Source organism: Suillus subalutaceus (assembly GCF_016647625.1).
Source record: "Suillus subalutaceus strain FC151 chromosome Unknown DFJ58scaffold_9, whole genome shotgun sequence".
Taxonomy (NCBI): Eukaryota; Fungi; Basidiomycota; class Agaricomycetes; order Boletales; family Suillaceae; genus Suillus; species Suillus subalutaceus.
Genome location: NW_024540258.1, coordinates 97,393 through 123,849, shown reverse-complemented (window position 1 = coordinate 123,849; position 26,457 = coordinate 97,393). Strand labels below are relative to the sequence as shown.

The following is a 26,457-nucleotide window of genomic DNA, read 5'->3' as shown; positions in this document are numbered from 1 at the left end:
AGGAGGCATAAACATGCGGCGCTTCCTCAAACGGAGAAATGGCATCGTCCAGGTCAGCAACATAGCAAAGATACAAAAAGGAGAGGGCCAATTTTATAAAGAGCAGTGACGGTTCAATTGGTGTATGAAAATAATGAGAAACAACCCAAAGGCAAAGTTATATTTTCGTCGTTGTTATCAAGGCACCGTGCTATTAAAACGGAGATGGAGAGTGACCCACAGGGGGAGTAAGGAACTGCTCCGAGTGTGCATGTGATGGAGGGCAGATATCAGGTGTATTTCGTCGAAGCCATGTGCTCTCATCGGACCTACCATTGAGTCGGTGCCATTGCCCCTGACTATTACCCAGCCAACTAGTAAAAAACTTGCCATAGGACGAATTCAGGAACCTTTACAATAGGGAACCACGGCTTGCTGCATTGATGTACCCGTTTACTGTCACTTCTGGGTTTCCTGATCTGAGTCGTCGCGACAACCCCTAAGTCCCGCAGGTTCAGGGGTGCGAACGGCATTTGAGGCTGATAGTTGTAACGCTGAAGTGATCGCACATACGACGCTATGATCAGGATAGGATTCCAAAGTATGCAAGATAAGGATGTCGTGAAGTAGTTCCATGGTATAGGACTATCGATATTAGCGCTAGCGAGATACCGCTTCGCGGTTCGGGTAATCATTATCAGTGCATTGTTCCACAGTACTACGGACTTACTGGTACATAGTGCCCCATTGGCAGGCTTGATTCAAGTCGCTGCGATGCATGCTTCAATCGCACAAGCCAGACAACTGCTGCCGCGCGTCCGAGCTAGCTTGGACTTGGATATAGTAAGGGCACGGGAAGTTGATTGCGCCGCAGGGTCACGGCGAGAGAACGGGAAGAAGCGAATCGCAGATTACCAGCAATGGAAGACTCACGACAGGTTCACTGCATAACGGAGTACACGTGAATTTGTCCCATCCTGTCTCCACATTGCAGATGAATCTTCCTCAGGCTTAATTCCGACGTACAATACCCCTGACTCTTGAAAGTTATTGACTCGGGCGCCTATCCCGTAATGGCGGACTTATGCACTGACAACCAAAACCAAACGATCATGAGTGGACAACAACATGCTGCCTTGACCGACGGAAATCTCACGTATCTCAGATTCATCAGAAAGGTAGCTCACGCCAAATGACTGTGCTCACAAGTTATTGATTCCAATGTCTACAATTAGAGCTTCGCCATCGTCTTCACGCCCACCAAACTTTCGATGTCCCTGTATTTATAGTACAACTGAAGTGACTCGGGGTTTGCCACAGTCCCACTCGGCTTTAGATCGGATCCCGAAACAATCTGCTTCACCGCAATCTCAATTTTCTTGCCGTTTACAGTATACTGCACAGGCATCAGGATCGTCATGTTCACCGCATAAGCAGCTCACGTACCGGGATATCTGCAGTATCGAACACGTAGGCTGGGACGTGTCGCGGGCTAAGACTGGTCCTGATCGAGCTTTTGATGCGATCAATGAGGGCAGGTGTGAGCTTGCGCCCCGAGCGCATCTTCAGAAAGAGCAGGACACGCTCGTCAGGGTCTTGTGTCCTCCGTTGGCCCACACACAACGAGTCATCGAGCTCATCGGAGAAAGACTCTAGGACAGTGTAGATCTCCGCGGAGCCAAATCGGACACCAGAGGGGTTGAGTACGCCATCGCTGTGGAAATGATTAGATCAACTTGCATATTACAAGACATAAAAATAGCCATTACCTCCGCCCTAGAAAGATGAACCCTGTCGTCTTCGGATTCTTGACCACAAAATCGCCTTGACGCCAGACTCCTGTGCTCAGCATCAATGTAAACATGCACGTCATTATCTGGACGAAATCAGGGGAACTTACCTGGGTACGTGTCGTAATATGCCTGTCGAAACTTTTTGCCAGACTCGTCGCCCCAGAAACAAACAGGTATCGAGGGATGCGGACGGGTGATGACGAGCTCGCCGGGCTGACCTGTGTTCTCAATGTTCTTGCCCGCGGGATCGAATAATTCAACGGCCATGCCGAGAGTTTTGCCTTGAAGTTCTGTGTGGAACGCACAGTTAGTCCAAGTTAAGAAAATGGTACTTCGGACGCAACCTCCAGCATGTAGTGGGAAACTCGACACGCAAGAGACAACTGAGGAGTGCTAGTTTAAGTATATAGCAAGGGGCGACCCAACGGAAACTTACATGCACAGAACACATCTGTCCCTCCAGAAGACGAACCTATATGCAGCTTCCTACCAAACGCCTCGTGCGTCCACTCCATCAAAGGTGCAGTCATTACAGCTCCTGTGACTGTCATCTCACGAAGAGCTTCAAAGGATGCAATTTCAACTACAAAAGTAATTAGCATTAACTCTCAAGGCTATGATCCAATCATACGCGGCTTGATATCCCTCATCTGGACTTCGGTCAGGAAGCGTGGACTTGTGCCGAACACCGTGACACTAAAAGAGTTTAGTTATTGATGGTCTGCGCTCGTTAGTGTCTTCGCACCCCTGGTCATTAATGAACTTGAGATAACCCCTGAGGTCAGGGTGGAATGGTGACCCGTCGTAGAGAACAATGCGTGCACCACATGCAAGACCTGTGAGCATGAATGGCCACATCATCCAGCCCGTCTTGTATGGCATGAGCTGATCACTTCACGCACAGTATATGTATATGGAATTGCTTACCGTAGTGTATTGGAAATAGACATCAGTCGGGAGGATGCCGAAGCCAACCATGCAGTCCTTCTTGCTGTTCATGAGGGCGCCCTGCACAAGGGGATAAATAGCAGAATATGACACGCTAGTGGGAAGCGTACCCCACCGCAGTGGACTATGCATTTCGGCGGACCGCTTGTCCCCGAGGAGTATAGGATGTACAACGGATGACTGAAAGGTAACTGCTCAAATTCCAGTGGTCGACCATCACCCGATGCAAGGAAAGATCCCAATGTAACACTAAACAAAGGTCAAGTGAGAACACGCGTTAATTAACAGGAGTCGCGGACAAACCTGTTGGGTATGTTTAGAGACTCTGGGACAGTGTTTCCGGTCTTCACACTTGGTAAGGTAATGATGCGCTGTACGCCATATGCGCGGAGATCCTGCTCCACTTCCGAAGCCCTCTGTACTAGGCTGACTGTCTTCCCCGCGTAAACAATCTCCGTTTCTGTGAAAATGAGCTTTGGTTTGATCTGCCTGTACCTATCGAGTATGCCCTATTCAAGGTGGAACGTCTTGCGAGTCTATGAGAGATACGATAAGGCTGACCTGGGTACCCATGTCAGTTGCGGTGCTGGAGAATATTGCCCCTACACTGGAAGCCGCAAGAGCAACTACCACAGCAGTGATGGAGTTGGTGATGATAGCTGCAAACATTCAAGATTTACAATCTGTGGCAAACTCTACAGGCACCTCCTTCGCTCACCTGCAACCCTATCTCCAACCTTCAGTCCATTCGCACGCATTGCGGCTGCCATCTTGCGCACCATCTCTCTTAGCTGGCGGAAGGTATAGTGTGTCACGATTCCGAGTTCATTGCTTGCTGTGCATGCGATACCATCGTCGTCCCGGTAGAGAAGGTTCTCCGCGTAGTTGAGGCGTGCTCCGGGAAACCATTCGGGTACTTCTTCGTATTTGCCCTTTTGGACTATCTATAGTGATGTTCGACATTACAAGGAAAGAACGCCGACATGAGTTGACACACCTTTGTGGGATCTGGGGGAACAGAAGATAAGATACCCATAAACTGCCAGAGGTCGAGCCAGAAGGTGTAATTAGATACTGAGTATGCATGCAGGTCATGGTAGTCCTCTACAGCACGAAGTCCAGTCAGGCTCTCATTCTATGAGACATCAACGTACTGAGCTTCAGGTTGTGCTTGAGGTTAATTTCACGCCTTAGCTTCTCGGAGACGACATGAGACGGGTAAGTAGGTGTCCAAATAAGGCGGGACTGGTCGAACTGAGTGCTCATTGCAGTACACTTCAATTAATTTGCAGTGCAAGTTGGGGATATCTAGCCTGCAGGGGAATCTCGGTCGTCCGTGCTCAGCTTGAGCTCCCACCTGGGAAATAGCAATAGATGCCGTTGTCACGGTAAGCGACAAATTTAAGCACCTAGTACATTCTCAGAATTTTCCCAGTGACTTGCATATATATAGAACTTCGATCACCTCAATTTTAAAACGCACCTAGTAAATCAAGGATCCAGTAACTTGAAGGTGACGGGACTTTTGCAACTTTAGGTGACAGTCTGAGGCTCTGAGCGGCTTCAAGGATGTTACTCAAAACGCGAGTCAGTATAGATGGTCATCTAATTGATGACGGTGAGCACCGAGCAAACTGTTGTGGGCGTCCTGGACTTGATTGATGTATACAATCCAAGTACTAGGTTTCAAATTCATGGTACTCGGATTCATTGCTCCTTAGGCATCAGGGTGTCCTTGTCTCTACTGTTCCAGTGTTCATCTGCTCATCCCCCTCAGCCTTGGCACTTGGAGCCAGCGTATCAATAGACTCTGCTGTAAGAGGCAACTACTAATAACAGAAGATCTTAGGAACTCGCCGTTTACGAAGCAGAAGCCTGTTATAGCAGGGCTCACGTCGACAGTGCAGCTCCTGGTATGTAGCCGTGGGGGGGGGGTCCGATACGGTCAATCTACATAAGCCATCAGTTAACCATCAAATTTGGTGATCTTCTCGACGTGTGGCACGGTGTTGTTCTGCAGTATAATGCAATAAACCCGGTCGCGTTCCTTCATGCAAGTACTCCCCGGCCTCTTCCGAAACTGCCGCATCCTGCCATTACCGAGGTTTTGACCATATAAAAGTGTCCTCGACATTTACTCCAATTCAACCCACACTCCTCTCGTTTACTTCCCCTTGTATCTTATACCATAGAATGTCCAACTGCTCATTCTCGGAGAGTGATGCCCATCGAGAAGCAGCTCGGCCAACCTCCCTTTTATTCGCGAGAATTTCCCAGGTTGGTTGGGCTTCTCTAGCTCTCTCCACCCGTGCATTTTATTTACCTTTAGCCTTTAAAATTATCTCGTACTCCAAGACCTTCCGTAATACCTCCTCCTTCCTGGGTGGGTCCCAATGCGAGCCATGACCCATCCTGTGCATTGCATATGGGCTAGTCAGATGCCCTATCAGGGTTAGGCTCGCAGGTTAGTCGTTGTTTAACGACTAGATCGAACCTTGAATCATTTTCTCAGAGAAACCTTTCGATACTCTACCATCCTATTTCTTCCCGTAGTTCACGACACAACACATACAACGCACTTTCACACAGCTAATGAACGTCTAAACCCACCGCATCCATTGTGTCATTCTCAGCATCCACAAACCAATTTTTCTTGTTTGTCCACCAATAGTGCGCTGTCTGATCTGGAAGTGGCGATTGAGCTCCATCAAGCTGCACTCTCACTGTATCCCGCCAGTTATCGTGATCGACCCCGGCCTCTCAAGGCCTTCGAAATTTATTCACAACTCCCCCAAGTATCCCAAATCTCTCGTACTGATCTTCGTGCTGCAAAGTCATGGGCCACCTCCGCAGAACAGGTAAATTGCTACATTGATCGCGTATGAGACTATATTGAAATTCATTGGTCAGCACATTGTTCTTTTGTTGTCTTCCTCCCACCATCTCGATGTAGTCAGGGAGGTCACTTCATCCCTTGCACCGGAAGCTTTCTCGCGTAGTTTTGGCACTCGTTAAGGTGCACTTACAACTGCTGTGGAACTGGTGGAACATTGCCGTGCAGTATGTTGGACCCAGTTGCCACGCTTCCGCACACTATCGGGTGATCTGTTTGCATCAGGTGATACTGGCGTAACATTGACAGAAGAGCTCGAGCTGCTGAGTTTCCGCCTTCGTAACATGGTATATGCGTCTACTGAAGACCAGCACAAATACGGCAAATGACTGTGCAATGGGATGTTGTCACATCTCGCATCCGTATGCTGCCCGACTTTCCCATTTTCTCCTTCCTCCGCTGTTCTGCGACGTTCGGACGGCAGGAGAAGATGATCCTGTCGTTATTGTCTACGCGAGCCAGTATAGCTGCAAAGCTTTAGTACCCAAGATGATCAAGATCCTATCCATGTTTCACTTGGTCTTGTATTAATTGAGGTCTCGCAGTTTTCCTCCGAATTCCAGTCGCTCACACACCATGCTGGATCTTTTGATCACCGACTTGGATTTCACAAACTTGTTGGCATCCTACGCAAGTTGTGGGATGGTATTGTTTACCACATCCTCCCCAGGAAGTTCATTCCCTATGACCATGCATCTGGCGGTGTCCTATCGTCGAGTTTACGCTACTCCCTCTACATGCACCAGGCCATATGAGCCGAACAACCTATTCTCTCACGCCCAACTCTGGCAGCGCTCATTCGCACGAGGAAACATCCTTAAACCTGACCACAGGCAGTCACCTTCGGTGTGTCGCTGCTGAGCTAGATAGGATGTCGCGCCCATTATATTCTTCACATCGCTCGCGGACGGCGATGCAACAGTCCAAGGGATGTTGGATATGTTGAGTCAATCAGTTCACCTGGCCTGCCACGCATTGCCGAAGGCCAGATCGTCTCTCTTTCCTACGAAAAATTCCTACGAAAGCCTGGTTGATAATCAAGGGAGGTTGGACTGTATAAATGCTGCAGGAGCTCTGCACAAGGCTGTGAAGAGTCCGAAGACGGCGTGCAAGAAAATCCCATTCGAACGGCAGATTGGATTTGCTCACATCGGGTCTAGGTTCGGGAGCCATTGCATATGTATGCTTTTTTGTTTTGTTTTCGCACTTGTCCAGATAATCTAATAGTACTACGCCCCGTTCGCCGTACATTTGCAGTGTAAGTGCATGTATATATTCGAAGATAAATCAACTATACCATGAAGGCAGGAGGCAGTTATTATGATCCGCGATGATAGCATATGTGACCAAACGACGGCAGGAATGGATTGATCAGATAGGTCTTCGTATCGCACGGATACCTTGCAACAAGACACGTGAAGGAGTTGCAGCTGTGCAGTGGCCAATATTTGTCGAGATCATGTTTAATACACCATCGAAGAAAATGGTGTTTACGAATTGCTTCCGCGGGATCAAACCTCCGTCCTCACAATATGTAGATGGGGACGATGAGCATGAGTGAGCGGAGTACACCATAAATACAGGGGGTTATTAAGACGCAAGCAAGGAGTCTAATAACCCAAAACACAGACACTTAAGTGCCCAAGTTTCGGCAAAGGCCTCCCGAATCACGATTTTCAGAATGGCGCTAAATCTGCGCCGGATTGCAGAGCACGGCTGATGATACATCTACAAGCGACGTTACAGAATTATCCTTCGCTGTAAGCTATGAGAACACGTACTATTTGCTGTTGGCAGCAGCCCGCTGAGCACGCCTTTGAGCTCTCGGCCGCCTCATGGAGTGTTCATCGTTGCTACCAGAAGGGTCGGATTGCTTTTTGTCATTCCTTGCCTGCTTCTTGGCTTTGTGCTTTTTAACTGCACGAATAAACAACATGATCATGGTGGTGTGAGGAGTAAGAGAAAGAGGAGTACTGGTCAAGAATTAAATACTCATCGTCAAGCCCCTTTCTTTGTTATCCGAATCATTGGTCAGCAGTTGTGGCACACTGATCATCATCGAAAAATTGATATGAAGCGTTTCATGCGTCTAACAAGTAGGCATGTGAGGTTTCGTTGCTTCAGAGTCACCCCATGGATTTCGTAAGGCTTCGCTGTGCTCGACGACGATCCTATTCCGGAAGAAGCCGCTAGATACGTGTAAAGTCACGTGAGATATAGACCCTTTAGAAGGTGTGTTGGAACATTCCGCTCAAAACGTTGTCAATGTCAGTTTGACTGCACGCTCACACTTCGTGTTTTTTTACTTGATTGACACTCATTTCTACTCCATTTCATTTCGCAGTCATGTCGCTCGACGGTCAATCCGTTAAAATTCCTCATTCAACTCTTGACTCTTCTGAATCGTTACTAGCTGCACAGCTCAATGGCACCAAGCCAACAATGAATGGACACGCGTTAGAAGATAACGAGAGTTCGTCAACCTCTGAGCGTCTGCAAGTCATTAATGATGAGAAGAACTTCACGTCAGTCTGCTAACATGTATAAATTTTCCTCGAGTCCTCAATTACACTACTTCCAACAGGACCCACTTGACATCCCAGATAGGACGATGGGGTCTGCGCGACGCCGGCTTCAATTACAACATAGTAGCTGTCTTCGGGTCGCAGTCTACTGGGAAGAGTAAGCTGCTGAAATGCCAATGTCTGGAAGTGCTGTCCACTGAGGACTGGCAGGTACACTGTTAAATAGGCTATTCGGTACTACCTTTGACGTCATGGATGAGACAAGACGGCAGCAGACTACGAAAGGTAAATATTTGGACTACTCAACTTTCGTATTCGTGCTAACTCAGCTTGAGGTATTTGGATGTGCCGAGGGAAAGACATGGGTGTCATGGTCATGGATGTGGAAGGCACGGATGGACGGGAACGTGGAGAGGACCAGGTACGAATGAATTTCAGTTAATAGTGGTTTTTGTCATTCAACCATTCTCAGGACTTCGAACGCAAATCCGCTCTTTTTTCCCTTGCTTCGTCAGAAGTACTCCTCATCAACCTCTGGGAGCACCAAGTTGGCTTATACCAGGGTGCAAACATGGGTCTTCTAAAGACCGTGTTTGAGGTGAACCTTGGTCTGTTCGGTAAGAAAGCTCAAGATGGGTAAGCTCATCCCATGCCAATCCATTTCTCGTCCTGAATTTATCCTACGCGTAGCTCTCAAGGGCGCACTCTGCTACTATTCATAATCCGAGACCATATTGGGGTCACTCCCCTCGCGAACCTTCAAGCTACGCTTACTGCAGACCTCGAGAGAATCTGGGATTCCCTTTCTAAACCGCAGGACCTCCAGGATCGTCAACTTTCGGATTACTTTGACCTTGCATTCACAGCACTACCCCACAAGATACTGGCTACAGATAAATTTGAAGCCGAAGTTCAAGAACTGCGGAAACGGTTTGTGGACAAGACGAGAGATGATTTTGTCTTCAAGCCCGCCTACCATAAGAGAATTCCTGCTGATGGCGTGGCGTTCTACATGGAAAACATATGGGTAAGGAAATTAATCATGTCCACAAATTACGCACTGAAGATGAAAATTTCCAGGAACAAGTACAAACGAACAAGGACCTTGATCTGCCTACGCAGCAGGAACTCCTCGCACAATTCCGATGCGACGAGATATCGTCCGTCGCGCTCGCAGACTTCACAGAGCAGTCGAAGTCGCAGCGGAGGCCCATTGAGGCAGGCCACGTTGTGGAAGGTCTTGGTGATTTGATGCGGAATTGGAGGTCTCAAGCACTCAGTGAGGATGCTATTTCTGTTTAGGTTATATGGATTCTTATCCATGTCCTAGGCCGCTATGACCGTGATGCATCTCGCTATCATCAAGGGGTGTACCAGCGCAAGCGTGCTGACCTTCTTGGGGTTATGGATTCGACACTTTCTCCCCTCTTTCTCGGGCAGCTCAAGAACTTGCACAAGTCATGCCTCAGTACCTTCAAAAGGGAGCTTCTTGAAGGCTTGCGTGGTGATGAGTATAGCTTCGCGGATGTGGTTGAGAAAGCGCGGACAAAGTGCGAGACACGGTTCGCAGATGGTGCGAAGGAGGTCTCGCCGGAGGACACTGACTGGACGTGGCAGGACGAACTCGTGTCTCTCAGAGAGGAGGTTGGTAATGTGGCTGACCAGTGCAGGAAGGATGAGACGAAGAAGATGGTCAACCTGATTGAGGTGTGTTGTCTGAGAATTGTCTTCATTGTCCACTAAATATTTTCGTAGAGGAACTTCAAAAAGCAAATTTCTGAACCTGTCGACATCAGTCTCAACAAAGCTACACCTGACATGTGGGATAAGGTCTTGAGCACGTTCAAAGAAACGCTCGAGAAAGCCGAGTTGACTTATCTGGCAAAGGCGAAAAGTGAGTTACTTCGCCTTCTCTATTACGTTGTTCTCAATAATGTATGATGCAGGCTTCAACTGCACGGATGATGAGAATGTAACATCCCTCGCTGCCCTGCGGAAGCGTGCCTGGCTCGCTCTAAGGGCCAAGATTGATGAACAAACTGCTGATACTGCGATCCTTGGCAAGCTTCGGACTCATTTCGAAGAGCGCTTCCGCTACGATGAGAATGCTGTTCCTCGAGTTTGGAGACCTGACGATGATATTGATGGGGCCTTCAGGACAGCTAAGGACCAGGTACGTGTCTTCGCGAATTTCTCCTTACATATCTTACATTTGAATGGTTTTACAGACGATGGATCTCATTCCTCACTATGCCAAGATCACTCCGGTTGATCCTTCCCTTGGATTCGTGCTGCCCTCTGAACCCTCTGACCCACTGAATTCCACGGATGAATTTGATTTCCCTTCAACGCTCGTCATCTTTACTGAGACGAAGTCTCTTGACCTTACTTCTCGCTTTCGAAAGGATGCAGATGCTTACTACGTCGAAGCGAAGCGTAGCACTGTGTCGAGCATTGCACAGATCCCATACTGGATGTACGGCGTCCTCGTCGTGCTTGGCTGGAATGAGGCTATGGTAGTGTTGTTCAACCCTCTGTATTTCACGTTTACTTTGATGGCGCTGATAACTTCGTACGTATATGATTTCAATTCGGCTATCGATGAAATCCTCACTTGACCATCTGTTACCTTTTAGCTATTTCATTGTCAAGCTGGGTTTGACAGGACCTTTGTTTCAGCTTTCGAAAACAGTCCTGGCTGAGGTATGTTTTATAAGTCTGTTCTGTTGCTTTTCTTGCCTCATGGATCATGGTTGCTATAGGTGCAGACACAAGCTACTAACCGCATGAGGGACCACTTTTCGCAACCTGTTCTAGCACAGCCCGTGCGAGCAAGTTCTGTCCGGGATTACAACGAGGATAACGATCAGGAAATGAGGAGATTGAGGTAGGAGCCTATGTAATTTCCTTTTCTCTTCATTACTCGGAGCCATTTGTTTTTCATGACCCCCGTGGTCTAGATTTGTCATTATGCATAAATTCATGTAATTCTCAGTTCTACAACTCGAGGTACAGAGGCGATTGACTCATCATATTCTTTGGATGCAAAACATGACGTCTGGAATGGAGTGATATTGAGTGCGAAAAAAAATGTGATCTGACCCAGGCTCGAACTGAGGACCTTCTGTGTGTTAGACAGATGCGATAACCAACTACGCCATCAGACCATTGGAAGGGGCTCTAATTTCGTCATGATAATCCCAACAAAATGCAATACACTGGTATTGAAGTAAATGTTTATGCTGACTAGCGTTCGTCCACCCGCGCGTTGCCCGCGTGAGTCTCGTATGTCATATCATAACGACTGGTCATATTTTCATGTCCTCTACGCGTCTTGGTAGGGTATTGTATTTTCTCGAAAACAGAATTATTCTGAATTTGACCCCCAAAGAAGTGCCTAATAATATCAATATGTCATGAGCGCTGCTGTCAGGACTTTCGATTCAGTTTCCTTTTTCTAGATCAATGCTTACACGTTCTGTATCGGTTTCTCTCAGGCTGCTTTCTCAGCTCCGTGCTCGTCTGTGTGATAGGTATAGCCTACGCAATTGTATTCCGTATGTCCTAACGCCGTCTGTTCGATAGCTGTTGTGGTTGTCGCTCGGCGTCTCTTGACTCATCGCTAATAATATGATGTGACGACGTCCCGAGCCACCTGTAACGTGGCAGACAGCATGGCAAATGATTAATTCCATGGCATACTGACTGGCTGTGCCGCTGCGCGTCGTCAATGTATTACCTGATATAGATTCAGGCCCTCTGTTTGAAAAAGATAAGTTAGGAAATATCTGTTCAAAGCAAGGACTCACGACAACGAGATTCGACACTACTAGCAGCGCCAACGTGATCTCGTCTCTATTTAAAGGCCTCAGTACACGCGTCCAGGTAACGACGACAAAAAAGAAACCTACCGGCATGACGATACAAGATTCCGTCTGGGCCCAACCACATCATCATGACAGGCGAGCACTGATCAGCGTGGTTTGTCAGTGTCTGGAGGTGGCCGTATACAGCCGGCTGTAGCCCGTGCGGTTGGCGCAGTATCACGAGAGTGAATAAATACCGTAATGACTTGTTCTAGGTCTGCACGAGTGAGATACTGTTGTGTCGCCTGTACTTGCACAGGGAGTGCGAACTTAGAAATATGAATGCCCAAACTATGGTATTCAAGTCGGCGTAGGAAGTGAACACGAAACAGCTTGAAAGAACAAATATCTGGCCAGTTGGTCAAATTATTTGTTTGATATTCCAGATCTAAAGTTGGGTGCGAGTGACTTACGTGGCGCAGGTTTCGCCAGACAGATTAGAGAAATCCGACTTCAGCGGGTTCATCGCTGGCCGGTGTACTAATCCCTTGTTGTCCTGCTCCACGTCTCCAAATCCCTTCGTCGCAACCGAGATTTGCGATGAGTTCAGAGCGGTACAGATAAAGTCAAATCGCATGATTGAATATTGAACACCCCTGAGACTTAGAAGCGTAATGAACTCAGTGATACTATTCAAGGCCGTCACGGTGCATGAAAGTCGAACCGTCAAGGATGAACGACCACGATATTTGTCCAGGTTATCTGCTAGGGTATCATATATCATGATGGGCCACGTGTATTGTTTCAAGGAACTGACACTGACAGACATATCATTATCGCTGGACGGATACGTGTGGACCGTCATCTGGGGCGGTGACTTTTCGCAGCATTTAGAATCCTAGATTTTGATTCAAATCATGAAAAAAAGTTCCGGGAGTGTCGTCCCGCACCTCGTCGCAATCCAGAAATGCTTTCCAAACCACAGACCAATTATGCAATGTATCTAGAATTCAATTGAGGTGTCAAAAAGCATGTAGTTTTGAAGTCGGGTTCAAATCAACGTTCATAGATCATCCATTGAGTGGGGGCCTCGGCCCGATCACTTCGGGAGGTTCCGGCACGGTCATACTTACGACTGACTTACGTGAACGCCGCAAACCGGAGCTTCCCCAAGCTCTTGTTCTCGTTGCAGTGTCACAACAGTGTCATGTACGAGCATGTACGACTATCTGGATTGTTCTTACACTCCCCCTATATAAGCTCCGCTTGAAGTACTGCCCTTGTCGTCAATCCTGTTCTATGGCAGGGAGTTGGATATAACGAATGTATGTACTTTTCGTTGCAACTGTACTAGTCAGCGTGTAAATGCATTAGAAAAAATTTAGGTTGTAGTTTTTCGCTCGTGAGAGGTCAGAGAACGTTGCTGAAGCGCTAACCTTTAAGGGAATGTCTGCCATGAGGTCGACTTGGAGCTTGCCTGTGTTAGATCAATGAAATACATAGTGTCATCAGTGGGTTGGTCCGCAATACGCTCAACACTGCCCTACGATTCACCAACAACTCCCACATTGACCACATCGGTACTATCTCTGGATCCATATTCCCTTTCTCCTTGAATCGAGTCATGATGAAATACTTACTTCGGTCAATTAGATATCATGCAAACCTCACTTTGGCGACTCAAGCGCTGGATCGTGGTATATCAGCTGGATCATGAATGCGATTGTCGTACATCCACCAAGTTCCCCGTCGCTCCCTCACTCTTATCCTCTAACAGTATGACCCTAGTCCTGAATGATCCCAGCTGGTGGCCATTTATCAATTCCCATTACATTTTCAGCTACTTTACAGGTTCGTAGAGAGACGTACGGATGATGACGGTGACAATTTGATTCACCTTCACCACGGTTGCACAGTTGCCGCTTCTGTTGGGGTAATCTACGATTGGGGTGAGCAAGTCTGAGTGTAAAAGAACCGCTGACATCCTTATGGCATTCTCAGCACTTACGTTTGGACAAGAGGTAGGCCGATTCATTCCTGGTGTAGCCATCTCGCTGAGAATGGTTTAATAGATTGAACTGTTCTGGGTGAGTGCATTCTGACATCAAAAGAATGTCGTCAAATTATATCTAATTCGCGGCAGAGGCGACGCTGGTCCTTGATGACCATTCTGTATCTTAGTGTATGTAGCTCATGTTTAAATATGCTTAGCAAGTTGTGCTGACATGAATACATCCTAGGTACGCTATGTTGGAATAGGATATGCTGTGTATGTGTGAAATGCTAGAAAATTGGCATTGTACTCATCAGCGATCTCTCACAATCAGCCTCAAGATGTTGAGCATGTCACCTCATATTCACCATGTTTGTTTCTTCTGACTGGTGGCATACAGCCAATGTTCCTACAATTTCAATCACAGATTCAGTGAGTGTTCTGCACCGATGCTTTCCATTCCTATTTAAGTAGTTGAACTACCATGTAGGGGTGAGTGACACTCTCGAACTTGGTTCGATATAATAACTGCTACAGTTGTGAGTTTGTTTTTAGCGTGTGATCCTCCGAGGCTGATAACTAATGTTACCGGATTTTCAGGCCGTATCATGTACGTTACACTGGAAAGCACGAACGAGGTCGTGAATGTAATGCTGGGTGGTGAGCTATGCACCTCTGCGATATTGACTCGGCCATAACATCAGCCAAGTCATCATGATCGCTCGGCTGAATGTCATGTATCAGCGATCCAGAAAGGTGCTGGTATTTCTCGTTGTCATCTTTCTGGCCGTCAGAATCGCCAACGCAGTGATGGCCGCGATATCCATGATGCATATTTCAGTGGGTGAGCTGTGATTCTGGATGAAATACACTTGGTTCCATCGGGCTCATTGACAAATACCAGAGGAAGTCGTTCTCTCCGACACCTACGTATGCAACATCGGCTACGTGGGAGATACCGTACTTCTGTATACCATCACTTGGATACTCGCCCTTGCATGGGAGGTCCTTCTGCTGTGTCTCGCAGTTCGGATTGCTGTAAAGCGCTTGCGTGAACTGCGAAAACACTCACAAAGAGGTATTTTTAGAGACTGTTTCACGGTACTAATGAAAACTCACGTGAGTTACTTTGCGAGGTGAGTTCATAATGTGAAGGTGATTCTCTTTTTCCGCTGAAGCTCTGCACATGCTAGTTTTCTTGCAGTCTCTTGCTTCTACATCGGTTTTTATTCTCCGACGCTCTCAGCGGTATGCTGATTTGTCGTCGACCTCTGATGCAGCCATAATTCCTCATTTTCATTAGAACCCAAATTCCCTGGAAACTGTGGTTTATCTTGGTTTCGCTCAAATCTTCCAGTTCGCGCAGTTGTTTGTCCTGGGACCACGCCTGATCCTTAGCGTTCGAGGATATCATGCTGAGCTCCTAGGCGACCCCGATACAGCAAACACTATGGCTTTAATTGTTTTCCAGGAACGCGTCCGTGTATCAACCAGCAGCAGTGTGTAATACTAGAGATGCTTGATGTGATTGATTTACAATGAGCGGATAGTCTGTGGGAAGAGAATTTGTTTTGATTTATTTCAAGTCTTGTCGTGGTACTTATTTAAGTCATTTGGTGTTGCGAAGTAGTAGATGTTTGCGATTTTGTAATGGGCATTGTATCTTAGACGAAAATTGCTCAACATAAGTATGCTCTGCAGTAGTAATGATATAAGGTAACTTGAAGGATAGTCACAACATTAAGGATAATAAATACTTTTCTCGACACAAGTATGTTCTGCAGTAATAATAATATAAAATAAGGATAGTCACAATATTAAGGATAATAAGTACTAGCAAGGGCATAATTAATATGAAAGGGGCGACAATGGATCCAAACAACCGATGATATACTCTCTCCAACACATGCCATGCGTAGGAAATGGGGGACAGTCATTTTCTGCGATGTCGGTGTCTTTCCCATATGCTCAGGACGAGCGTGGTCGTAGACCAAACCCACTCATGACGACCCCGCGGACCTGTGTGGAGAATTGCTTGATGCGAAGAGCCCGGGCAGCATCGCCCAGGAAGCTTCTCAAAGGCGGCGCAGAATTAACATCTTCTGACTCGGGCGTCTCCTGCCACGGCTCCCCTGCATCGGAGGTGCGATGCTGTGCAATGATCTGGAAGATATGCCTGCGAGATTCGTCAAGGCATTTGTCGTCGATCGAAGTGATGGAAATATGGTTGGCGATGGAGTTCAGTTGAGCCTGAAGTGTCAACAAATTTTTGGACCACCAACTGTCGATCTTAGACCGTTCCTCATAGTGAGTGAAGATGAGTACGATGGGTACGTGTCTTCCGTGCAATTGGTCCTGGATCCTTCTATGAACGTCGAGCACCGCTTGCACATGGAAATTTCTGCTCGACACGCAGAGCAATAGTAAGTCGATACTTCTCTGCTCGTGTATTTCCTCGATCTGCAGTTTTTCATGCTTCTCTGGCCGTTCCTTGGGCCCCAAGGAAGTGCCGGTACTACATGCAAAACCAAGAGTATCAAACACTCTATATTCGATGTTGCGGAAGGACGTCTGGTAGTCCGTCAACTTTCTGGTGCAACGCTCAGCATTGTTTGACGTCTGTGCGACATGTTTCCCACACAGGATATTGACGAGTGAACTTTTCCCGGAACCGATGGCCCCGGCAACAACGATATTACTCTGGACTCATCAGTCAGTGACACATTCCGTCCGAAACTAGGGCCGTAGGATACCTTTCTGCTCGGGGAATTGATGGCAGGTGGGTCGTTATTATTTGGCATCTCGGTAGTAATCAACACTTCAACTGGAACATCTAGGTTTGGTCGCTGAGTTGCAGTGGGCACGTTGCGAGTTTGTGAGGATGCTCCATCGTGTGAATCATCTGGCAGTGACGTCTGCGTGTAACGCCACATTTTGCATGAAAATAATATTCAAGAAGTTGTGGTTGACAAGACTCACTAAGCAACTTGAGTATGACGATTCAGAATGGATAGTGGTAGGGGTGATGCCGTCATCTCGGAAGTGGATTTGACCGAATAGATCTGCGCTCGGCTGTTGGAGGGAAGTCGAAGCAACTTGGCTTGGCATCGACTCCTGGATAGGAGCTACAGTATCTTCGATATGCAGCTCCTCTTCGATGAAATCCACAACATATTGACTTGATGGCCTCCCGTTGACTTGAACTGAAGTGCACTCGCAGATAAGCTTCTTGCGTTCATTAGATAGATGGCCGTGGGCGGGAATGGGAATTGGCTTGGGTGCATGAAGATCCCCAAGAAAAGTCATATTAGGATACCGATGCCATGGCAACTGTTCCGTGAGGACCTTTCAGATGGTCAATAAGCTCTTTGGTAAGATGGTAGCCGTTTGAGAGGCGCCTACGTTGAGTATCACGCAGCCGAGCGAATAAATATCACTGTGCTTATTCGGCATCGGTGATTGATAGTGCATCGGTGAAGTTTTGCCAGTAGGTTGGCTTATCGCCTCTTTCACGCCTAACAGTTCTGGTGCAGCAAATCGCACTGCCCCTGGCCGTGCTGGAGAGGGGGTGAGGCAACTACCATCGATGCCCTCAAGCACATTTGATAATCCGAAGTCGATTAACAACGCCTTGTCATTGTCATCGAGCATAATGTTGTTCTGTCAAAGAAGTGTGCATAATGTTTGTCTGCCTCATATATAAAGGTGCCTCTTACGGTGGTGAGGTCGCCATGAACAATCTGACGAGAGTGTACTGCCAGAAGAAAAGAAAATTAGTTTGTGCAGCAGGTTGAACGTCAGAACTCATCACGAACAATATGCCAAGCCTTTAGCAGTATCCTTGAGCTGCAAAATATGTGAGTGAGTGGTGTGATCGTGCAACAATCTCACCTACCAAAGTCAGTTTTTTCTTGCTATGTATTGCTCCTGCGTGAACCTGGAGATATAGTGCAAGGGTCCCTCCTTTCATCCAGGGAGAAACCATAGCAAAGCCTGTTTTGGAAAATTCCTCCGCGATGCCGAGCATAGGGACGATATTATCGTGTTTTGCTTCCATCCATAACTTCATCTCACGACGTGCACGCTGTAGTAGGAATTTAGTAAACCATGTTTGCATGTGAAAAATACAATAAAAGAGAATATCAACCTTAAGCTTGGAAGCATCACCAGTAAGACGCATTAAGACCTTAACAGCCACCTGCGGAATATGAATATGAAGACAGCGCCGACAGCGAATGAGCCTACCAAAATCTCTGGAGCCGCTGGCGGCCGCATGGTGCATTGAAAGACTTGTCCGTAGCCTCCCGAAGCAACCGCATAGTCCATCCGTTTGATGAGCTGTTCACTCGGAATGACTGGAGGATCTCCAGAAGTAGTAGATGTGGAAACCATCGCGGTGCCGCCACAAACCACAGCGGGAAGTGGCCAAAAGATATATAAATGAGTTGACTCGGGCTATGAGGCGCAACTCCCCAGAGTAAAATTGACGTTATTGCTCAGGGATGCAGATTCGTAATCTATCACCTCCATCATGCATCATTGTTAATTAGCGGTCACCGATAGACAACAGGACGACCTAAAGCTATGTAATTAATTTCAGTCACAGAGCACGCTACATACCTCCCGTCCCATCATATCCCAGGGCCTTGGCACTCCAACACTTCTGCCACCCGAATAACGCCAAAGTCAGTGACAAGACGCTCGCAGTCAACATCACAAGATTTCCCAGCTGAATGTCTCTCATTACCAGCCTCAGGCTGGCACAAATCAGGAGTTCACTGACTATGATACCACAAACGTTGAAGGCAAGCCGCAAGAGACTCAGGCTTACATAGTAGGCAGTGACAATCGGCCTATTTTGTAAACAAATGAAAACAAATATCTTCGTCGGGAGGTGCCGAGTCTGCAGCTGAATATTCGAATTGCGGGGTTTTCCTTCACAGGAGTGGCCGGCCGCCAATCTAGGATCTTCACTTCGAGCCTCGAGGAACGTATCTATCGATGTCATAGCAGGAAACAAGATGTTTGTCGCATGTTTATCATAGTCACGGTGCTACCGGAAAGCCACTCACCTCGAGGCAGTTGTCAACCACAAGATACTAGGCCACGACTCCCTTACACCCTCAACTAGGTAGAAGGTCATCATATGCTCCTCAAGAACAGATCTTTTTCTTTTTAATACCAAAACGTTATGTTCACTGCCCGGTGCTGTCAACTAACCAGAGCTAACCAGTGACATATGTGCAAAGTTGCAAAACCGCTGGAAGTATTAGTTTGATCTGAGATCCAGTCAAGATGATTTGAAACCACGTCAGACACGAATACTTGCTTCCGGTAAATGTCCAGTGACTTCGGACTAGAACCCTGATATCGCACAGCAACCTCGCTCAAACTGCTCACCTGTTAGCCTTCAGGTTTCCTACATCCACTACTCCGCCCTCCAATGCGTCCAGCGTCCACGGTAAGTGCGGGTAGATACAAAGGCTGTCTGATCATATCTATTTGCACTTAACCACTGGCCGCAGTGTCTGTATAGGACTCTGCCGTAAACATATCCCTGCAAGGGCCCGAAGGATCCTACGCCACAAGGTGGAGAAGAGACAGCTTGCGTCCGGCAGATGCGGCACTGCTGCCTCTTCACAGGATTGGGTGGACGAGTTGTGAGTCGGAATGTTGCTCTCACTTCTTTTGCTATCACATATATTCTTTCTCCTGGTTGTACGTCAGGGCCAGAAACGCTATGATCAGCTACTTGTAACTTTTTCTGTCAGTAAACAGGGCGTAAAGAGGTCCAGTTTGGTTATTGTCATGCTTTGTCGTCTTCGAATATAATGAACCTGCGACCGACACTCCTTTGATTCAAGTTCAACTCGGACATCGTCCATGTGGCAATTCTGGCAGCCCTTCGTTTGTATCGAACTCAATATACTGCGATCACTGTCCACATCAGGATACACGTTAATATATGCTTTTTGGGGATTTCAGGGTCCTCGTACGTAGAGGAGAAGTCCGGTTTCCTTCTGCTGGTCAACTTAGTCAGACTATGCACACTACCAGCAGGTGCTCGGCGCTCCGGCTCCCTCAGACAACTTTCGTCCTCCCCTTTGCGGCCTCTCTCAAAAGCGAAATTCTTCTGAATTAATTGGATGGCCACACCGAAAGGAACCTGAGATGCTAATGGACAACATATATGCAGACCGCTGTCAGTCTCGTGTCGATCAACCAACAAGGCGCCTTAAAACCCTGCCAGACTAACAAGCAACCTTGCCACTAGGGCGTGTCCTATAATGACGCCCAACGAACATTTGACGTCATGCACTAGCCCCACTCAAACTTTGTATACTCGTGTGCACACACCCCACTAATAGCAGGCCAGTGACCACACTACGCGGCCCTGAGCTTGTCGCCAGTGCCTACACATGCGTGCAAGCCTCCAGGATGACCTTCCCATGGATGCAGATTAACGATAAACGATTTTCATTGACAATTCGACGGTCGTGTAGTTCATAATACTGACATACCATATGTGATATACTGTCTTGCCCCACATTTCTGAGAATGGGCCTCACGGGTACTAGTTCATTCTAACCAGTCAGAGTTTATTAGCCTCTCACGGACAACGGACCTCTCAAATGCAAAAACCACGCGCTCAAGAGATTTGTCAATCAAGGCGATGTTCGCGGTATCTGCATCGTCGCTGAGGTGCACCTTTCATCTTCACTGGAAAATCATTAAAACCGCTGGTTCTAAAACAGCCACCTTGGCCCACTCGAAAAATCATTCATTTCAAATTTGAGCTAGAATGGGGTATGTTTATGGAAGTTGAGGTCATTAGAGTGGGGATACCAGAGATATGTTCGAATATGAACGCTGTTCGACGAGATGAGGAGAACAAAAACATACAGCGGCCAGCTCTCTAGCCGGAAACCCCAAGGTTGAAGGACGGGATGAGGAGAGAATACGGCGATCGCGAAATTATATTAATTTGTTAGGGGCTGCTGACTCATCTGTGAACTCGTCACATTAATCGCCATCGCATGTATTCCACGTCCAGCGGACGAACGAAGGCACAGCCTCTGTGGGATTAACAAATTCAGCCACTTCAGACTGATACATATATACATACACCGGTCAAATCATCTTTAAGGACTGACGCACTCAAAAGGGGCGGCAGGGGCGGCGGCGGATTCCTATGGGCCCTCAGTCTAGACAATGTCCTACATAGGGTACATTGTCCCAAAGGACAGATATTTGATCCCGAAAAAAGCGGCATAAGCATTATAAACGGCATGCCGGTGGAAGTACATCATCCATACTACCGCCGCTAAATAATGGCGCGGTTCGAGAAGGCACCACGCTGCCAGCCATCAGCGCTTGAGGCGTTTTTTGATGACATCATCCCGACGATGTATGACTCGAGTTCCACAAGGAGCATGTGTGTTTCGTAAACACATCAATGTCGATCGTTATTTCGTAAGTAAAAATCGCACCGAGCACAGAGCCTGAAGAGACATTCTCACGATGGGTTTTTTTGGTAGATGCATATAAAGATGAAGTGCGTTTGAATAGCAGTGGAGCTGGTAGAATGAAGTACCCTGCCCGATTAACGCACCATTTCGTGGGATCATTTCGATCCGATGCCATACCTCTTTGTTCAGTGTGGATAGGTGATGCATGCCATGAGGCCCGGGGGTCAATCGATCATGATCTGTTCCGAGTCGCAGGGACGCAGGAGCTCAGATTTCTAGTGACAGAAATTTCCCATCCTCGTCAACAGCTTGAGTGAGGTGTTCCCTTCTTATAGTAGCAATGGAGCTGGTATGACGATTGATAGCGCTGCGCTGCCTAGATCTACACAGGAATGGATCAGTGCACCATCTCATGGATCTCTTTCAGTGTGAGGTCGACTACGTGTACGAGCGCGACACATAAGTAGACTTTGGAAGCTGCTAGGCAAGTGCCTGTTGCAGGGACGCTGACAGTCATATTTCCATGAAAAATTTAACACACTCCCTCACCGATAACTTGAATAAGGACTCATATATCCTCTTCCTCTCGTGTGTCCACCGTCAACAATGCCACTGAAGCAGCCCTGAGAACTGCACCAGTGATGACAGCAGGCACCACGCTGTCAATGTCGTTGACGCTCAACGACTGTTTTGATGACATCATCACGAAGTTTTCTTCGCGGGAGTGGGTGTCGAGCTCCATGCGAAGGGTGAGTATCTGTTGATATGGGTAGATTATTCTATAGGATGTAATGAAGATATGATCAGTCTTGTCCAGGTAATAACAAGATTATACCATCGGAAACCATAGCACTGCCTGCGATGCAGCAATTGGTACTTGTAATCAGTTTAAATTTAAATTACGAAAGACAAGGAACATCGGAGTTTTAAAACTATGTCGCCACGTGGGTGTCTGGTCTTCAAGGAATGAGCAGCTGCCTTCTCCGGTGGACATGTCATCTTCATTGGGTTTACATATTGTAGATCCAAGAATTTTAAGTGATCAAGTAGGAGATGTGTGAGTCCTAATCATTATACTATGTGGAAGACTTAATCTGACAATAATCAGTCATTCTCTTGTACCACCCATCTCTCTCACAGCTCCCCCTCCTCGACATACTACAATGGCATCCATCTCTCAAGATAATCTTTATTCTAATCTCGCAACTTTCACTTTTGGTGAAGCTCGCACAACTTCACCAGACGACGAATCACCAGATGCAATCAGCCCGCTCACACCAATAACACGCACAGGCGCTGATAGGACACCTCGTCCATCCGTTTCAACTTTTAGCAGTCATCCTTCGCAGGGTCTAGGGCGCCCAGCTTCAACTTCCTTTCCATCATCTTCACGCTCTCAAAGATCATACAGAACTGAGCATACAGATGAAGAAAGCAGCGAAGATCCCTCATCACCCGATCTCCACCCGAGACGCGGCTTTCAAAGAGGTCGTTTCATCACAGACAACGTCAGCCAGCACACATTTGGCCATCCGGCAGTAAGCTGCTCAGCAGCCTCAATCACTTCCTCCCGCTCAAGCTCACGTGCAAGTCTCCGCTCAGACCTTCAGTTTAGCAGTGACGAGGAAGTAGAGATCGCTTCATACGACGGAGGTTCCTCGCCTGTCACTTTCGCCCGTGACCTCGATAACATCGACGAGAACGAGAATAGCCCTATCTTCCATCCTCGTCCCCTCTTCGCAGAGCCCCGTCGTGGTAGCCTCCCAATGGCAATCCCAGGTGCCATATCAGATGCAGGCAGCAATCGCAGTCGCGAAGACAGCATACTCACCATCCGTCGTCCATCTCGCAGCCTCGACGACGACTTTATGTCTTCCCATAGCGGAGAAGATCCAGCTGCTGTTATACCACGCAGCGAACCCCTCACTCGCGCTGATTTTCGTTCACTCGAGGCGCAGGCGCAACAGCAGCAGTCAGAACCAGATACATGGGCATCAGGCTGGGACCTGACCTATGTTCTCTCGAGAAAGAGCGAAGGAAGCATCCGGTCCGTCCGATCGACTGCGCAGCTCTCCTTTCTCGCTCCCGGGCCTGCACGCAACAGCGGCGAAGCCTCTTCTTCTCGTCTCTCTAATATGTGGGGCGGCAGCGGACGCCGTACGAGCACCGGTACACTCCACAGCGGCGAAGATACCTTTGGCAGGCATATCGGCATGTACGACACTCAAAACCCCTGGGGTTTTTTTAGGGAAAAGGCGGACGCCCAGCCTGCCCCTACCGTACGCCGTTCGAACGCCCAGGCAGGCGCCTCAATAATTGTGGACAAGGTAAAGCACACCATGTACCCTGGCACACAAGAAATATGGAGGAGCGGGCACGTCGGTCGATATCGAGTTGACAGACTCGTATTCAAACGTACGTCTTTTCTACGTCCTCCTTTTATGTACTAACATCCCCCTAACAGCATCCACAGCAGACCCAGCCAAAGCCGCCCAACAACGCATCAACGTCCGGCATATCCCCGATCCCTTCCTCAAAGGCCCCAAGACAGCCGGGCCGAGTACCGTCATCCATAAACATTCTCGCGCAACTGCATTCTCCATATTTCGCTCATATACACTTTTTACGGCTAAACGCGCTGGGACTGGATCTCGCAACATCCATATGCATACGAGCGGGGGAATCATGCTCGCGCCGAAGAAGGTGCAGGAACAATATACAAGTACGAAAACGACGAGTAAACTTGATACGCATGGGTTACTTGAAGATGGATCGCGCAAGGCCATCGGAAACACGAACGGGAATGGGAACGGTGATAAATCGCGTCGTGGCACGCTTCTTGAAAAGGAAAAACGGCGGGAGAAAGAAAAGGAAGATGCAAAGAAAGCGAAAGCGAAAGCCAAAGAAAAAAAGAAAGAATTGAAGAAGAATAGTGACCGTGACCGCGCGAGTAATGCGACAGAGGGTGCGGAGTCGAGCACGGCGACGAGTAGTGGAGGGAGCATCAACGCTTCTCAAGTGACACCTGCACGAGCTACGACGTCCAAGATCACATTCGTGCCTTCGATCAAGTCTCCTGTAACGGCCCAGTCAACAAGCGGACCGTCATCCCCAGAGACCTCATCAACATTCGACCACTCCTCTAGGAAACTCCAGTCTGATTCGTCTACATCTGTGGCGACCTCGCACATCCGCGGTCATCGGGGCAGCATCGATTCCGACGAATACCTCCCCACACGTACCCCGCACGCTGAAGCATTCGGTACCCTAGACCCGAACGACATCGAGCACCTCCGACGCGCCCAAAAGCCCACCGACGGCAGCAGCAGCCTTGCGAACCGTATATTCCGACGCTTCCGAGGCGCAGCTAACCGAGCAGACAACATCACCCAACCAGTTGCGACACCCCAAAACGCTTATAGTCCCCCGTGGATCGTCACTGCTGGCAGAGACCAGAACGAGGAACATGTACGTGTGCTCACGGATCTGAATAATTCGTTTAGGGATGTTGGGTTGTTGCATACGCAGCCGAGTCATAGGGTGGGGAAGGGTGTGGGTGTGGGTGCGGGAGGGGCGAAGAAGAGGGCGGTGACACCTGATATTTTTGATTATATCCCGGAGGACTCGCTTTATATGCTTCTGCCGCTTTGGGCGGGGGAAACAGATCCGGGTGGAGGAAGTGGTGTAGGGAGTGGAAGCATCATGGCGGAGAGTAGCAGCAGCAGCGAAGCTAGCGCCTCCACGAATGTGACGACCGCTACGACAGCCACGAGTGCCACACTCCTCGCAATTCCCGAAGACCGTCAATTCCTCCTCGTCTGGTACGTCCCCTTCGAAGATGAGAAAAAAAACCCTTCCTCCTTCAATTCTAATTCCAACTGCAATTCCGCATCCTCAACCGCCGACAAGAAAAAACTCAAACAAGCGCATTCGACAAGCGACCCTAACGCTGAATCTAACCAAAAGAATGTTTATTTGAGAAATTTTCGGGTTAATGCGCGGTTGGTGGGGTATGATGAATTGAGGGGGACGGGGATTAGGGTGCCTAGTGATGGGTTGGCGGTCGTGGCGCCTACTTTGGATGTTGGGAGTCTTGGTGGGGTGCGGAATCGGGAGGAATCAAAATCACAGCCAGCACCGGAGTCAGGGACAGGAGCGCTAGGACTCGAAACCTTCACGATCTGCATGTGCAGCTCTCGTGAAAACGGGTTTCATTTCCAATCCGAGGGGCTGTCCAAGCTTGGGTTGTGCCTCCAAGAAGAGGTGGCGTTGCCTGCTGTTAATAACCCTCAGGCTGTTTATTTGGAGATTCCGACATCGGAGATGAGGCACTTGTTGACGCCGGTTGGGAGGGCTGCTGTTGAGATGGTTTGGTTGGGGTGTTTGGCTATCACTAGTTTTGGGCCGTATTGAGGTGGGAGGGGGTAAGGAGTGTGTTTTTCTTTCCTTGTATCTTTCTGTGTCGTCGTCGTTGGCATCCTAGGGGCTGGAGTTATTTATTTCCCCCTTCATCCGCATCTTCCTTTCCCATTCCATCTGAATCCTTATATCCCCTGAGTATAGTCCTGATTTCTTTATCCTTGATCATCCCTTCAAATTGTCTCCATATACAATCTCACCGCATCATCATACCATGATTTCCCTAGATCTTTAGTTGTATACTATGATACAGTTACTATGGCTATGGCTAAGCATTCATTCATTTAGTTTTTTTTTGTTTCTTGATTCCGAGTGCATACTTGATATTTTTCGTGTTTCACCTACTTACATAGTGCTTTGCGGTGCTGGAGGTTGTCTACGGGGCTGTTATGGTGCTGGAGGTCGTCTGCAATACCGCCCTTTTGAAGACTATGGATGATGACGACGTATTTAATTAATCACTTTGTATACTTACTTGGTTGCTTTTTGTATCCATGGAATGGATGGAGGGAATCTCTTGCGATGCGAGGTTGGTTGTGTGATCGCGTGTTTTACTGAAGAATGCACTGTCAACCGTGGGAGATCTGTGCGTGTATATGAGTACCGTACTTGCTCGCCATTTCTTTGTACTT

The 26,457-nt window shown here is 48.0% G+C and overlaps 6 protein-coding genes and 1 non-coding gene across 7 annotated transcripts; 3 read left to right on the top strand and 4 right to left on the bottom strand.

Annotated features, from left to right (window-relative positions):
* Nucleotides 1-1,172: 1,172 nt before the first annotated feature.
* On the bottom strand, nt 1,173-4,115 carry DFJ58DRAFT_762933 (uncharacterized protein). The gene is made up of 15 exons (XM_041388575.1): nt 3,875-4,115; nt 3,718-3,824; nt 3,439-3,664; nt 3,282-3,379; nt 3,024-3,229; nt 2,831-2,969; nt 2,700-2,780; nt 2,518-2,642; nt 2,404-2,468; nt 2,209-2,355; nt 2,117-2,155; nt 1,880-2,062; nt 1,749-1,818; nt 1,426-1,693; nt 1,173-1,375 (listed from the first exon to the last, which is right to left on the bottom strand). Exons 1-15 carry the CDS (start codon nt 3,984-3,986, stop codon nt 1,211-1,213), a joined length of 2,031 nt encoding a protein of 676 aa, XP_041249114.1. The 5' UTR covers nt 3,987-4,115; the 3' UTR covers nt 1,173-1,210.
* Nucleotides 4,116-7,871: 3,756 nt separating this feature from the next.
* Nucleotides 7,872-11,187, top strand: DFJ58DRAFT_696879 (RHD3/Sey1). Its single transcript, XM_041383490.1, has 13 exons — nt 7,872-8,138; nt 8,198-8,295; nt 8,349-8,423; nt 8,474-8,559; nt 8,611-8,774; nt 8,829-9,165; nt 9,219-9,417; nt 9,469-9,845; nt 9,894-10,032; nt 10,085-10,311; nt 10,367-10,710; nt 10,775-10,841; nt 10,901-11,187. Exons 1-13 carry the CDS (start codon nt 7,960-7,962, stop codon nt 11,027-11,029), a joined length of 2,421 nt encoding a protein of 806 aa, XP_041249113.1. The 5' UTR covers nt 7,872-7,959; the 3' UTR covers nt 11,030-11,187.
* A 44-nt stretch (nt 11,188-11,231) lies between these two features.
* DFJ58DRAFT_t35 lies at nt 11,232-11,305 on the bottom strand. The gene has a single exon. It is a non-coding gene; the product is annotated as a tRNA-Val (tRNA).
* A 339-nt stretch (nt 11,306-11,644) lies between these two features.
* DFJ58DRAFT_892498 (uncharacterized protein) lies at nt 11,645-13,433 on the bottom strand (the record flags this gene model as incomplete). Its single annotated transcript, XM_041394783.1, has 6 exons — nt 13,089-13,433; nt 12,895-12,947; nt 12,418-12,633; nt 12,202-12,295; nt 12,050-12,155; nt 11,645-11,793 (listed from the first exon to the last, which is right to left on the bottom strand). The coding sequence occupies exons 1-6, from the start codon at nt 13,161-13,163 to the stop codon at nt 11,645-11,647; spliced, it is 693 nt and encodes a 230-aa protein (XP_041249112.1). The 5' UTR covers nt 13,164-13,433.
* Nucleotides 13,434-13,458: 25 nt separating this feature from the next.
* On the top strand, nt 13,459-15,578 carry DFJ58DRAFT_492860 (uncharacterized protein). The gene is made up of 12 exons (XM_041380664.1): nt 13,459-13,795; nt 13,861-13,893; nt 13,946-13,965; nt 14,017-14,031; nt 14,088-14,126; nt 14,185-14,213; nt 14,272-14,285; nt 14,338-14,373; nt 14,538-14,597; nt 14,647-14,781; nt 14,842-15,073; nt 15,131-15,578. The coding sequence occupies exons 1-12, from the start codon at nt 13,603-13,605 to the stop codon at nt 15,192-15,194; spliced, it is 870 nt and encodes a 289-aa protein (XP_041249111.1). The 5' UTR covers nt 13,459-13,602; the 3' UTR covers nt 15,195-15,578.
* An 86-nt stretch (nt 15,579-15,664) lies between these two features.
* On the bottom strand, nt 15,665-18,329 carry DFJ58DRAFT_742017 (kinase-like domain-containing protein; the record flags this gene model as incomplete). Its single annotated transcript, XM_041387173.1, has 9 exons — nt 15,665-16,637; nt 16,691-16,852; nt 16,917-17,282; nt 17,340-17,597; nt 17,654-17,691; nt 17,753-17,783; nt 17,833-18,021; nt 18,085-18,135; nt 18,183-18,329. The coding sequence occupies 9 exons, from the start codon at nt 18,327-18,329 to the stop codon at nt 15,906-15,908; spliced, it is 1,974 nt and encodes a 657-aa protein (XP_041249110.1). The 3' UTR covers nt 15,665-15,905.
* A 4,029-nt stretch (nt 18,330-22,358) lies between these two features.
* On the top strand, nt 22,359-25,944 carry DFJ58DRAFT_492774 (uncharacterized protein). Its single transcript, XM_041380663.1, has 3 exons — nt 22,359-22,463; nt 22,515-23,821; nt 23,871-25,944. The coding sequence occupies exons 1-3, from the start codon at nt 22,399-22,401 to the stop codon at nt 25,817-25,819; spliced, it is 3,321 nt and encodes a 1,106-aa protein (XP_041249109.1). The 5' UTR covers nt 22,359-22,398; the 3' UTR covers nt 25,820-25,944.
* The last annotated feature ends 513 nt before the right edge of the window (nt 25,945-26,457 follow it).